Source organism: Boleophthalmus pectinirostris, unplaced genomic scaffold (assembly GCF_026225935.1).
Source record: "Boleophthalmus pectinirostris isolate CB_2022bp ecotype Guang Dong unplaced genomic scaffold, ASM2622593v1 HiC_scaffold_1, whole genome shotgun sequence".
Taxonomy (NCBI): Eukaryota; Metazoa; Chordata; class Actinopteri; order Gobiiformes; family Gobiidae; genus Boleophthalmus; species Boleophthalmus pectinirostris.
In genome coordinates this window covers 1307777-1322309 of record NW_026570970.1, presented here as the reverse complement: position 1 = coordinate 1322309, position 14533 = coordinate 1307777, and the positions used below count along the sequence as shown (strand labels likewise).

The following is a 14533-nucleotide window of genomic DNA, read 5'->3' as shown; positions in this document are numbered from 1 at the left end:
GAGACGAGACCGAGTCCAAACGAGAACGAGACCGAGACGAGACCGAGTCCAAACAAGAACCGAGACGAAGACCGAGACCGAGACCGAGTCCGAGACAAGACGAGAAGAGACCGAGACGAGACCGAGTACCGAGACAGAGACAAACGAGACGAGACGAGACCGAGTCCAAACGAGAACGAGACCGAGACGAGACCGAGAAGACCGAGTCCAAGACAAGACCGAGACCAAGACAAGACCGAGTCCAAACGAGAACGAGACCGAGACAAGACCGAGTCCAGACAAGACCGAGACGAGACGAGACCGAGTCCAAACGAGAACGAGACCGAGACGAGACGAGACCGAGTCCAAACGAGAACGAGACCGAGACAAGACCGAGTCCAAACGAGAACGAGACCGAGACGAGACCGAGTCCAAACGAGAACGAGACCGAGACCAAACAAGAACGACACCGAGACAAGATCGAAACCGAAACAAGACCAAGTCCAAACGAAATTGAGTCCGAGACAAGACCAAGTCCAAACAAGAAGGAGTCCAAACAAGAACGAGACCGAGACAAGACCGAGTTTAAACAAGATGGAGTCCGAAACAAGACCGAGTCCAAACGTGAATGAGTCCGAGACAAGACCGAGTTCAAACGAGATCAAGTTCGAAACAAGACTGAGTCCAAACGCAGTTGAGTCCGAGAAAAGAATGAGTCCACGCACCTTTGAGACTGAGACAAGACCGAGTCCAAACAAGAACGAGTCTGAAACAAGACCGAGTCCAAGCGCCTTCGAGACTGAGACAAGACCGAGTCCAAGCGCCTTCGAGACCAAGACAAGATCGAGTTTAAACGAGATCGAGTCTGAGACAAGGCCAAGTCCAAGCACCTTCAAGTCCAAGAAGGCGAGTCAAAGAGTTCGAGACCAAAACAAGACCGAGTCCAAACGCGGTCCCAAAACGAGAGTCCAAACAACGAGATGAGACAAGACCGAGTTTAAACGAGATCGAGTCCGAGACAAGACCAAGTCCAAGCACCTTCAAGTCCAAGTCAAAACCGAGTCCAAGCTCATTCAAGTCCGAAACAAGACCAAGTCCAAACGTGATCAAGTCCAAGACAAGACTGAGTCCAAACACAATCGAGTCCGAGACAAGACCAAGACCTTAAAATCCAGTCTTGAGAACTACAACGTCACAGATCTTCTTCTTCTTCTTCTTCTTCTTCTTCTTCTGCGGTTACATGGGCAGTATTAAAGCCGTACTGCGTACCTTTCTCGCCCCTCTTCTTCTTGGTGCGGTCGATGTGGTCCTTGAGTTGGATCCGGACCTGCCGCTCGTTGGGCTGGTCTCGGATGAACGGGTGTTTGAGGAGCTGGTCTGTGGGAGGACGCTGGGTGTAGTTCTTCACCAGGCAGCCCTCGATGAAGCTGAAGAACTTTTTAGACCTGGACACAGACAAAAAGAGTCATTTAAAGTTCACTGTGTAACTTTTCAGATGCTTGTTTCTACGGAGATGTTCCACAGTGTGACTTTAAACAGCTCGACTTCACATTTGTCCAATCACAGGAGGTTTTAAAGCTCAAAAACACGGAGAAAAACAAACACTGTGACTGTGAGGAGCGACGTCGCCTCTCCACAGATCTGACCTGGAACCTGGTCTGGTTTGGTCTCCATGAAAACAGAAAGATTTAATGCCACACTGCGGAACATTCCACACAAAACAATAACATACAAACACTCTGCACTTTTAAGAATATTTAATGATTTGGAAAAATCACTTTTGTATTTTTCTTGACTTTTCAGACTCTTCGGTCGGTGTTTGCTCATGTGAACTTTGTGTTTCCATGGTAACAGCTGAACATTCTGCCAGTACACACACATGTAGAACCCCCCCCAGTGTGATCAGTTCTGGAGTTACACTCGTGTCTAAACCTGCAGAATCATCACTGTCACTCTGATGTTTATTTGGAGAAACTGAATTTTAATTTCAGGTAAAAACTAAACTGTTTGTTTGTGTTTTTTTATGTGATAAACAGAAAAACTCACCATTTCTTGGACTTGAGTCGAGGAGGAGGATTCCTGGGGATGAGGAAGAGCGCCCTCATGGGGTGCATGTCACACAGAGCTGCAAAGAGGCACACACACATACACAGACACACACATACACACACACATACAGACACACACACACACACACACAAACACACACACAACACACACAAACACACACATACACACACACACACATACACACACACACACACACACACACACAAACACACACACAGACACACACACACACACACGTGTGTTAAACATGTGTAAATGACACAAACATAAGTCCAGGTTTGGGACTCCACAGTTTTTGTTTCTGTTGTGATTTATAAAAAACAAAAGTGAAGTAATTGGAGTTTTTGTTCTGTTGTTTCATTTTAAACTCTGTGATTCTATTTGAACATTTTTAGAAAAGATTGAATGCCGGAAGAAAGTGAACCAAATTTTTTTGAGGAGGCATTGGTCATTTTAAGGAGGGGGAGGGGGGGGGTTAGTGCCCCTCAGGCCTCGTCCTGACACCGGCCCTGCTCCAGGTCCGACCAGGAAACTCCAGCAGGAAAAACACTTCAACTTTAATACGAAAACAGAAATAAGCTCTGTAGTGATAACATGTGTGAAACATGTGTGTGTAACGTGTGTGTGACATGTGTGTGACATGTGTGAAACATGTGTGTAACATGTGTGTAACATGTGTGTGTAACGTGTGTGTGACATGTGTGTGACATGTGTGTAACATGTGTGTGTGACATGTGTGTGTAACATGTGTGTAACATGTGTGCAACATGTGTGTAACATGTGTGCAACATGTGTGTGTAACGTGTGTGTGTGTGACATGTGTGCAACGTGTGTGTGACATGTGTGTGTAACGTGTGTGTGACATGTGTGTGTGACATGTGTGTGTAACGTGTGTGTGACATGTGTGTGTAACGTGTGTGTGTGTGACATGTGTGCAACATGTGTGTAACATGTGTGCAACATGTGTGTGTAACGTGTGTGCAACATGTGTGTGTGACATGTGTGTGTAACGTGTGTGTGACATGTGTGTGTAACGTGTGTGTGTGACATGTGTGCACCATGTGTGAAACATGTGTGTAACATGTGTGCAACATGTGTGTGTAACGTGTGTGTGTGACATGTGTGTAACGTGTGTGTGACATGTGTGTGTAACATGTGTGTGTGACGTGTGTGTAACGTGTGTGTGACATGTGTGTGTGACATGTGTGTGTAACGTGTGTGTGACATGTGTGTGTGTGTAACGTGTGTGTGACATGTGTGTGTAACATGTGTGTGTGACATGTGTGTGTAACGTGTGTGTGACATGTGTGTAACATGTGTGTGTAACGTGTGTGTGACGTGTGTGTAACATGTGTGACATGTGTGTGTAACATATGTGTGTAACGTGTGTGTGACATGTGTGTGTAACATGTGTGAGTAACATGTGTGTGTGACATGTGTGTGTAAAGTGTGTGTGTGTGTGTGTGTGTGTGTAAAGTGTGTGTGTGTGTAAAGTGTGCATGTACAGAGAGTCAGACTCACGTGGGGCTCCCTCGGCCATTTCTATCGCTGTGATTCCACAGGACCACAAGTCACTCTGAAAACACAACACACACAGTCACACTCCAAATACACACTACTACTACACACACTGTGTACTGTTACTACACACACTGTATGTGTAACGCTACTACACACAGTGTGTACTGTTACTACACACACAGTGTGTACTGTTACTTCAGTGTGTACTGGAGTCCTCACCCTGTAGTCGTACGTAGCGTCTGGATTCTCGTCGCAGGCGATGACTTCAGGAGCCATCCAGTACGGAGTCCCAATAAATGTGTTTCTCCGACCGACGGTCCGATCCAACTGAGCACTCACCCCGAAGTCCACTGGAACACACACACAATTACACACAACACACACACAATTACACACACCACACACAGTTACACACAACACACACACAATTACACACAACACACACACACACACACAGTTAACACACACACACACACACACACAAGTTACACACAACAACACACACGTGTACACCATGTGTGTGTGTGTGTGTACCAGTTTGACCTCTGCGTTCTCGGTCAGCAGGACGTTCTGACCCTTGATGTCTCTGTGGATGACGTGATGAGCGTGAAGGTGAGCCAGACCCTGAAGAAGAAGACGAAGAGGATGAAGAAGAGGAGGAAGAAGAGGAGGAGGAGGAGTCAGACACCAATTTTACAAACAAAGTGTAATAATAATAACCGTCCACTAGAGGAGTGTCATGAGTCTGTTCAGATTTTTAGAGAATCACTTTGATTTATCTCAGGTGAAACAAGTTTAGATTTAGTTCCCCCCAGTTCACACTAAAGCAGAAGCAGCAGCGCACACACACACACACACACACACACACACACACACACACACACACACACACACACCCACTCCACATTTGAACCGGTCACACTGTTAGGACTCGCAGCCTGGTTCCTCTTCGCCCTGTGCTCCCTGTGTTTGTTTTAGCGTTTGTGTCTTTTCAGTACCTGCGTGTTCTGTGTGCTCCCTGGGTATGGTTCTGTTTTTGTCTCTGCTGGGCTCCGGTTTCTGTGGTGCTGTGGTTGGAGGACTGACCCACCAACATCTCGCCCAGTAAAAGTCCCGTGTGCCTCTTCGTGCTGGCGGCTGGACCACAGAGCCAGTTTAACCCAAATCAGCACTAGACGTGTCTCTGATTTATTTGTGTAATTCTTATGTGAGACATTAGAGGTCAGTATAGAGCGCCTGTCGTTTTGTAACTGACAATTCGGCATTTGCATTTTCTTTTATTTCATTTTATATACTTAGAACTGAGATTTAGGCTTAGTTATCATTTTTGTGTAGCAGGAGGTACCTCGGGGCGTCACTTTTTAAATAGTTTGTGTGCGAAGATGAATGAGACTGTGCATTTTTTAATTTCATTGTTGTGTGTTGGGGCGGCCGTGCTGTTTTTAAAAAAACTGAGCGGTTCTACGAGGAACTAAGATAAGATAAGATAAAATATGCCTTTATTAGTCCCACCGTGGGGAAATTCCAGTGTTGCAACGCGCAATTCAAGAACAGCAGGAAAAAGGTAACATACAATAAAACTGATAATAAATAATGGCTTAAAAATAATTAAAAAATAGACTTAAAAATAATTGCACATAGATATAGTTGAGTTGTGTGTGTGAGCCTTACGACACATTTAGATAAACTTTTTAATCATTTTAAAGTTATTACAATTTATCAAGCCTGTCTGTGTTTTTTTTGTAATTTGGGATTTTTTTTTGTGTTTTACAGTTTAACCATTGTCCCTGTTGTCCTTTAGTTTGTTTTTGTTCTTTTGTTTCTGGTCACTTCCTTTTCCCCGAACTCATTAAATGTTAAATAAATAAAAGTAAACTGCATCACACCGGCTCCCTACTTTTATTACCACGGCTATAACATTTGTATTGGGAATTTCTGAGTTAATAAACATTTTTTTTCTGTTATTGTACTGACATTTACTTTTAATTTACATCACATCTTTTTTGTGTAACTTTCCTTCGTCCCGAGCACTGGTTTGTAAAACACACACAGTGTACAGCAGCAGAGTCACACACACGTCCAGCGGCCGTCGTCATACGCCGCTCAGATTAAGTTGGAGTTGGGGGCAGGTCCTGGGGGTGTGTCCAATAAGAACACTCCGTCCATTTTGATTGGTCCAGACTTTGTCAAAGAGTGTAGTGAGTCAAAACGGTCGATGTTCTGAGCGTCTGTGTTCAGAACAAGTGAAAAAGTCGCTCTAAGTGCAGAAATTTCTCAAATAAATGGACAAATGACACATGTTAGTCTGTGTAATTGTGCATGTCTTGTTATTTTTATTTGCACTTTTTTTTGTTTTTTTTTTGAGGCGATAAGGAGATTTTGAGTTTATTTGCACAATTGATATTTTGCACTTTTGTAGCTAAGGCCCGAAATTTAACTTTTTTTTTTAATGTCCAAAAGGTTGTTTCTACGTGTTGGTGTGTGTTTTGTATGAACGTTTTTTTCATGTGTATTTCTGGTCCTGTAGTTTTTATTTCAGCCACATGACACGACTCCAGCAGCAGATTGTGAAATAACAGGTTGTAGTGAAAAAAGGGCGTAGAACACTTCATTAGGGGTAAAAGAGCGAGTTTTAAAAGCAAAATTAGGAGAAAAAATCCAGGCGAGGACAAATGTACTAAAACTGCCCTCAGGTCTGGAAGAGTTAAGTGTAACTGAACTTTGATTTACTTTAGATTTTTATTGTATTCTTTACTTAATTAAAATGGTCACTTATGATTTATTATCCATGTTTATTTCTTAGAACAGACTTTAACACACACACTCACACACACACACACTCACACACACACACACACACACACACACTCACACACACACACACACACACACACACACTCGGACTCACCCTGAGGATTTCTCTGGAGATGTAGGCGATCCAGTCTTCCTTCAGAGAGTTTCCTTTAGTGTTCTTCACCAGGTCTGTGATGGAACCAGCTCCACAAAACTCCATCACCAACTACACACACACACAGAAACACACACACACACACACACACACACAGAGACACACACACACACACACACACACACACACAGAGACATTAGAATACATTAATTAAAACCAGGGGAGGGTTAATTCTAATTAATTAATTACAAAGAAAATAAAAATATTAACACACTGATCACAGTTTGTCAGACAACACGGAACATTTGTCAGTCCAATTATACTGACACACACGGTTCTGACTACAGTCCTGTTCACACTAGTGTTTATGTGAGTGGTGTTGTTGTGTGTACAGGGTTCGTTCACATTAATCTGATGTTAAATGTCTCCAGAGTCTGAACGATCTGGTGCCTCCAGCTCCACGAGTTCATGTTGGTCCAGATGTGACGGGGACTGTGGGACTCCTGAAAACTCTGATCCTCTGATGTAGGAGCTGGAGTCTCGTCCTGATTGGACACGACACTGTGACTCGCTCCTAATGATTCTCTGGGGTCGTGACATCGTCATGTGACGATATTGTGGAAAACAGTTTAAACAAACCAGAGGGAAACAGCAGGGCTACAATTACTCACTAGAGCACGACAGAAGTTGAACTGAGTCAGTGCACAAAAAAGAGCTGGTTTTTTTTTAGGCTTAGTTTATGCAAATGAGTCATGTGTCTGGACATAAATTGTTTCTGATTCTGTGATTTATTTCAGTGTAAACGTGACCTACAACAGTGGAGCAGGAAACTCTCTGCTTCTGCTGGATTTGACATTTCGAAACATAAAGATGGAAACACAAAGATGGAAACGTAAAGGTGTAAAAAAGTTCTCTGACGGGGCGTGTTGTGGTTCGTGGTGGAGTTTTGTCGTTGTGATAAATATTGTCTAGTTCAACAAGGTGAGAGTTTGAGCTGCACAACAGGAAGTGCAGATCTCCCTGAAGCTCGTGTGGACGTGTCCTGCGAGGACACGTCCCTGAAGCTCGCGTGGACGCGTCTCTGCGAGGACACGTCCCTGAAGCTCGCGTGGACGCGTCTCTGCGAGGACACGTCCCTGAAGCTCGCGTGGACGCGTCTCTGCGAGGACACGTCCGTGAAGCTCGCGTGGACGCGTCTCTGCGAGGACACGTCCCTGAAGCTCGCGTGGACGCGTCTCTGCGAGGACACGTCCCTGAAGCTCGCGTGGACGCGTCTCTGCGAGGACACGTCCGTGAAGCTCGCGTGGACGCGTCTCTGCGAGGACACGTCCCTGAAGCTCGCGTGGACGCGTCTCTGCGAGGACACGTCCGTGAAGCTCGCGTGGACGCGTCTCTGCGAGGACACGTCCGTGAAGCTCGCGTGGACGCGTCTCTGCGAGGACACGTCCGTGAAGCTCGCGTGGACGCGTCTCTGCGAGGACACGTCCGTGAAGCTCGCGTGGACGCGTCTCTGCGAGGACACGTCCCTGAAGCTCGCGTGGACGCGTCTCTGCGAGGACACGTCCGTGAAGCTCGCGTGGACGCGTCTCTGCGAGGACACGTCCCTGAAGCTCGCGTGGACGCGTCTCTGCGAGGACACGTCCCTGAAGCTCGCGTGGAGGCGTCTCTGCGAGGACACGTCCCTGAAGCTCGCGTGGAGGCGTCTCTGCGAGGACACGTCCCCTGAGCGTCTCCTCGGGTTTCACTGAGGCTCCGTCGTTATGCTGGACTCATCTGAACTTTAAGACTTCAGTGTGAAATGTCTCAGGAGCCGCACCTCTGAGTCCACGAGGGAGACGAGCTCCATGTGTCCTCAGACCTCCAGTCCACGTCCACACAGAGTTGGAGTAACAGATTACATGTACCGGAGTAATCAGAGTACAAATGATGAGTAACTGTATTCAGTTACAGTTACTGTTTCAGTGAGTGGTAATTGGATTACAGTTACTTTGTTGAAATAAATGGATTACACAGAGGGATTATCCTGTTTTCACATTTTGGGCCATTCCCTTTTTTTTTTTTTTTCAGTAATTTCACTCATTGCCGGAAACTAAATTAGGTCTAAAACCAGGACTAAACCAGGTCTAAACCAGGTCTAAACCAGGACTAAACCAGGTCTAAACCAGGTCTAAACCAGGACTAAACCAGGTCTAAACCAAGTCCAAACCAGGACTAAACCAGGTCTAAACTAGGTCTAAACTAGGACTAAACCAGGTCTAAAACCAGGACTAAAACAGGATTTAACAGGACTAAATCCTGCTGTGTGGACGTGTTTCTTCATTTTCTATCAATAATATTTTTAATTTGGTTCAGTAAAATTTGGACTTTTTATTTTCTTTTATCAGACAAAACTTCTTATGTGAAGATTTCCTCGTCTTTGTTTCTCTACAGCAAATCAAGTAATCCAAAGTAATCAGATTACATTACTCACTTTAAGTAATTTAATGGATTCTGTTACAAACTACATTTTGGGGTGTGTAATCTGTAATCTGTAATCTGTAGGGGATTACATTTTAAAAGTAAACTTCCCCTCACTGCTTGTTTGTGGTTTGTTGTTGTTAAAATGCTGCTGGTGTTTCTCATGCGTTGATCCGGACGATCCGGCTCCACCAGCCCTGTCCACGTAAACCTCAATTCAGAAAGATTATTCCCACGTAAACTCCACGGAGAAGATTTGAATTCAGAACAATTTAATTTGGAATAAAAAAAACAAACATCACGTAAATGTGTCCAGTGTGTCACAAAACAGATCTGTGTTTATGGACGACGTCACAAAGTCTGATTTAAAGTTTGTTTCAGAGGCAGTTAAGGCAGTAGGAGGCAGTAGGGGCAGTAGGGCAGTAGGGGCAGTAGGGGGCAGTAGGAGGCAGTAGGGGGCAGTAGGAGGCAGTAGGAGCAGTAGGGAGGCAGTAGGAGGCAGTAGGGGGCAGTAGGAGGCAGTAGGGGCAGTAGGAGGCAGTAGTAGGGGGCAGTAGGGGGCAGTAGGAGGCAGTAGGAGGCAGTAGGGGCAGTAGGGGGCAGTAGGAGGCAGTAGGGGGCAGTAGGGGGCAGTAGGAGACAGTAGGAGAGGCAGTAGGGGGCAGTAGGGGCAGTAGGGGGCAGTAGGGGCAGTAGGAGGCAGTAGGGGCAGTAGGTAGGCAGTAGGGGGCAGTAAGGGGCAGTAGGGGGCAGTAGGGGGCAGTAGGAGGCAGTAGGGGCAGTAGGGGGCAGTAGGAGGGCAGTAGGAGACAGTAGGAGGCAGTAGTGCGTCCAGTGCAGTAGGGGCAGTAGGAGGCAGTAGGAGGCAGTAGGAGGCAGTAGGGGCAGTAGGAGGCAGTAGGAGGCAGTAGGAGGCAGTAGTAGGGGGCAGTAGGAGGCAGTAGGGGGCAGTAGGGGCAGTAGGAGACAGTAGGAGACAGTAGGAGGCAGTAGTGCGTCCTGCAGGGGGCAGTAGGAGGCAGTAGGAGGCAGTAGGTAGGCAGTAGGCAGTAGGGGCAGTAGGGGCAGTAGGAGGCAGTAGGGAGGCAGTAGGGGGCAGTAGGGGGCAGTAGGAGGCAGTAGGGGGCAGTAGAGGCAGTAGGGGCAGTAGGGGGCAGTAGGAGGCAGTAGGAGGCAGTAGGCAGAGGCAGTAGGGGGCAGTAGGGGGGCAGTAGGAGGCAGTAGGAGGCAGTAGGCAGTAGCAGTAGGGCAGTAGGGGCAGTAGGGGCAGTAGGGGGCAGTAGGGGCAGTAGGGGGCAGTAGGCAGTAGTAGGGGCAGTAGGGAGGCAGTAGGAGGCAGTAGGGGCAGTAGGAGGCAGTAGGTAGGCAGTAGTAGGGGCAGTAGGAGGCAGTAGGTAGGCAGCAGTAGGGGCAGTAGGGGGCAGTAGGCAGTAGGGGGCAGTAGGAGGCAGTAGGAGGCAGTAGGAGGCAGTAGGGGGCAGTAGGGGGCAGTAGGCGGCAGTAGGAGGCAGTAGGGGGCAGTAGGGGGCAGTAGGGGGCAGTAGACTCACCCAGAGTTGGTCGTCGTGTCCTGGGGGACTCTTCTTGATAAAAGCTCCGTAGTAGGTGGCGATGTTCCTGTGGTGAGAATATTTCTTCAGCATGTTGATCTCCAGCTTGATCTCCTCCTCCTCGTCCTGCACAGAGGTCACACAGAGGTCACACAGAGGTCACACAGAGGTCACACAGAGGTCACACACAGAGGTCACACAGAGGTCACACAGAGGTCACAGAGGTCACACAGAGGTCACACAGAGGTCACACAGAGGTCACACACAGAGGTCACACAGAGGTCACACAGAGGTCACACAGAGGGTCGCACACAGAGGTCAAACACAGAGGGTCACACACAGAGGGTCACACAGAGGTCACACACAGAGGTCACACAGAGGTCACACACAAGGGTCACACAGAGGTCACACACAACACACAGAGGTCACACACAGAGGTCACACAGAGGGTCACACAGAGGGTCACACAGAGGGTCACACAGGGTCACACAGAGGTCACACAGAGGGTCACACAGAGGTCACACAGAGGTCACACAGAGGTCACACACAGAGGTCACACACAGAGGTCACACACAGAGGGTCGCACACAGAGGTCAAACACAGAGGGTCACACACAGAGGGTCACAGAGGGTCACACAGGGTCACACACAGGTCACACAGAGGGTCACACAGAGGGTCACACAGAGGTCAAACACAGAGGTCACACAAGGTCACACAGAGGTCATACAGAGGTATAAACACGTGTGTATTAAAGCAGAAGTATAAAGTATAAATACATGTTTATTCCAGTGGATGTGATGATCTGTGAGACTCAAACACGTTTGGATCATTTGACACTTTCAGGGTTTAAAAAAACAAAAACTTCTACATCAGTTTGTTGAAAACGACGTGTGTTTGGGCTGTGAGGAGCAGCTCAAAAATACAAACAGAGAAGAATCCAGAACACTGTTTTTCTCACACTGCACCAGTGGCAAAAAACTGTAGTTGTGTCCTTAGGCAAGACACTTCACCCACATTGCCTAGTATGAAAGAGGTGTGTGTGTGTGTGTGTGTGTGTGTGTGTGTGTGTGTGTGTGTGTGTGTGTGTGTGTGTGTGTGTGTGTGTGTGTGTGTGTGAGAGATGGTGGTGGTCGGAGGAGGCGATGGTGCAGGTTGGCAGCCTCGCTTCAGTCAGTCTGCCCCAGGGCAGCTGTGGCTACAGTTGTGGTTTACACCACTGAGTGTGGAGTGACTGAAGAATGAAGTGTAAAGAGCTTTGGGATGTTGAAAGGCGCCGTGTAAATGTAATCAATCAATCAATCAATCACAAATGATCAATTTAATTTGACCGTCCACAACGTTTGGACACCAGACGCTCGTCAGACAAAACCTTCACACTTTCACCAGTCTGACATCAGTTTACAGGACTTTACTTTAAAATATATTATTTATTTATTGTTCATGTGATTATTTTGTTGGCATGAATTTAAAGAGAACAAATACAAAAATCAGACAATTAACATAAAAACATCAAACATTATTATTAATATACATTTTACAGATATAAAAATTAGGCCCAGGCAGGTTAACTCGTTAATTTTGCGTTAAATAATTCATTGATTATCGAGACAATTATTTTAACACCATTAATACAGTTTTTATTATTATTATTTTATTGTAAATGTCTGTTGCTCACTGGCTTTTATTTTAAAAAACTCCACCATGTTTCTTTAAGTTTAACATCTTTTCTTTACAATTATTTCACTTTTTTTCTGACCACGTGAGATGCAACGTGTCCGAGCCTCTGGACCGGACCAGTCGTGGACTCTGAGCTTCTGCGAGCTCTGGTTCAAGGGTTTTTCTCGTTCTTCTCGTCCAAACAGAAGTGTCCAGTGAGGTTTTCGTCGCTGTGGTCTCACTTACATAAAACTATCACAGGGTTTTCACGAAGGTCCGGAAGATTTAGTGATCTGATCCCGCCCATAACTCAATGAAATCTGATTGGCTCAGACAACTGTCAATCTCAAACTTCATTCCAGCTGCAGAAGCTCCTGCAGGTGTTTGTTTAGTTCAGCGCTTCAGGGGGAGTCACTGTTTTACCCAGATACAACTGGAAGAAAAACTGTGATTGGTCCATTTCCATTTCATTTTATTAACCCTTTGATTCAGTCCAAGTTTAAAACAATGATCTAGAAATTATTACTAGTGTCGTGTTTATTACTCACTGAATAAAAAATATTGTCCAGGTGTTTTTGATTCTAAATCCTCCTGTGATTGAATAAATGTAAAGTGGAGCCGTTTAAAGTCACACTGTGGGACATTCCAGACAGAGCAGTGACGTCTCCGTGGAAATGAACAGGAGCCATTTTCTGTTCAGACGTTTCACAAACAACACGACGCTGAAGGTGACTCCAGGACCAGATGATGTCATTCGTGAAGGACGAGCTCAGACGAGGATCTGGAGCCACAGTCCAGGTTAAGACGACGAGATTAAAGACGAAAAAAAACAGAACAGAGTTCGTACGAATATTTAAGACCAGAATCCCGAGGCTCAGAGCAGCAGCAAGAGCCACATGAGCCAAACAAAAGAGCCAGAGTCAGAGTCCAGCTGCGGACACAGACGAGTGTGAGTGTGTGGGCGGAGCCTCTGCTCCTCGTGAACGTCCGACTCTCAACATCAACATCCCTTCACGTCAAAGTCTTTGCTTTTTTGTCTTTAACCTTTTCCCTGTCTCCTGTCTCGTGTCTTGTATTTTGTCTCTTTCGAGTTTCTGGTCCGCGGTGGCGACAGGGGCGCTCCTGACTAGGGATGGGCAGGATTAATCGATTAATCGATAATTGATCATTAAGAGTTTCATCGATTACGTAAATTTTAATGGACAAACTGAATGTATGTTTGTGTGTCGTGACCAAACAGGTGTGTACATGTGTCTCTGCATCAGAAGGAGCGAGACACAAACAGTGGGTCAGTCTGTAACGAACCGAAGCACAAATGTGGATTTAACCAGGATTTGTAGAAGAAATTCCACACTTTCCGTTGCGTTGGGACAAGTGTGAGTCCATGTGCACAGTGGATAAAGCAGCACATATGTTTCTGTGTCCAGTGGGAAAAAGTTTTTCCAGGTGAGAGTCGCTCAATGTGGATGACGAGGCCCCGCCCCCCTCCCCCCGTACGCTGTCCTGGTTTTGACAAACACAAATCTGGTCACACTGACCTGTATTCACCTGAGTCATGTCTTTTAATCCAACACAAGTTGAACCACATCAGCGACACAAGAGCTGGAGTTTTATCTTCACTTAGTTTATGTAAATTAGTGATGTGGTTTTAAGTTTTGTTTGTGTGAGATTTGAACAAAACTGAATTAAACACATTATAATGTCAAACAGCTGATGTGGATCTAGAGTCGTTATGTTTATATGTCGTAAAGTTGAATTTATTGATGCAGATTAATGCAGATAGTAATAATAATGATGATCATTTTAATATAAAAACATTAGTGATTAATCGATAATCGATTATATCGATAATTCTTCCGACGATCGATTAAGAAAATTTCATCGAATGCCCGTCTCTACTCCTGACCACATCAGCACAGACCGGGAGCACAGAGCATGAAGGGAGCTCAAACCGACAGAGACAGAGGACAGAGCTCTGTGCTTTGGTTTGGTTTGATAAATTGTTTGGATGATATTTGCACTTGTACGGAAGAAATTTTGTCCCATTAAATTTTACACAAACACAAAAACCAAAATCTAGTTAAGTTCAAATGACTTTTTAAGTTTGATCAGGATTTGAGTCAATTTCACTTGAGTAAAATAATCTGCTTTTGTACTGAAAATATGAAAATACATCTGAGTGCACAAAATAAGAAACACAACAACTTTTTACACTTAAAATTATATATATATACATATATATATATATATATATATATATATATATATATATATATATATATATGTATGTATGTATATTTAAACTACTTTCTGCACTTAAAATAAGAAAAAAACACCTTTTTAAAATAAGAAAAAAACTAAAAAAAACTTTAAAAAAAAATTTGCACTTAAA

General features: G+C 45.4%; 1 protein-coding gene across 1 annotated transcript in view; it reads right to left on the bottom strand.

Annotated features, from left to right (window-relative positions):
- The window catches only part of LOC110169116 (mitogen-activated protein kinase kinase kinase kinase 4-like), a 108850-nt gene that overhangs the window by 65550 nt on the left and 28767 nt on the right, over positions 1–14533 (bottom strand). The window contains 7 exon segments of the mRNA XM_055148798.1: positions 1249–1424; positions 2026–2104; positions 3571–3625; positions 3790–3921; positions 4105–4194; positions 6479–6589; positions 10486–10611. Coding sequence (XP_055004773.1) covers positions 1249–1424; positions 2026–2104; positions 3571–3625; positions 3790–3921; positions 4105–4194; positions 6479–6589; positions 10486–10611 — 769 coding nt within the window.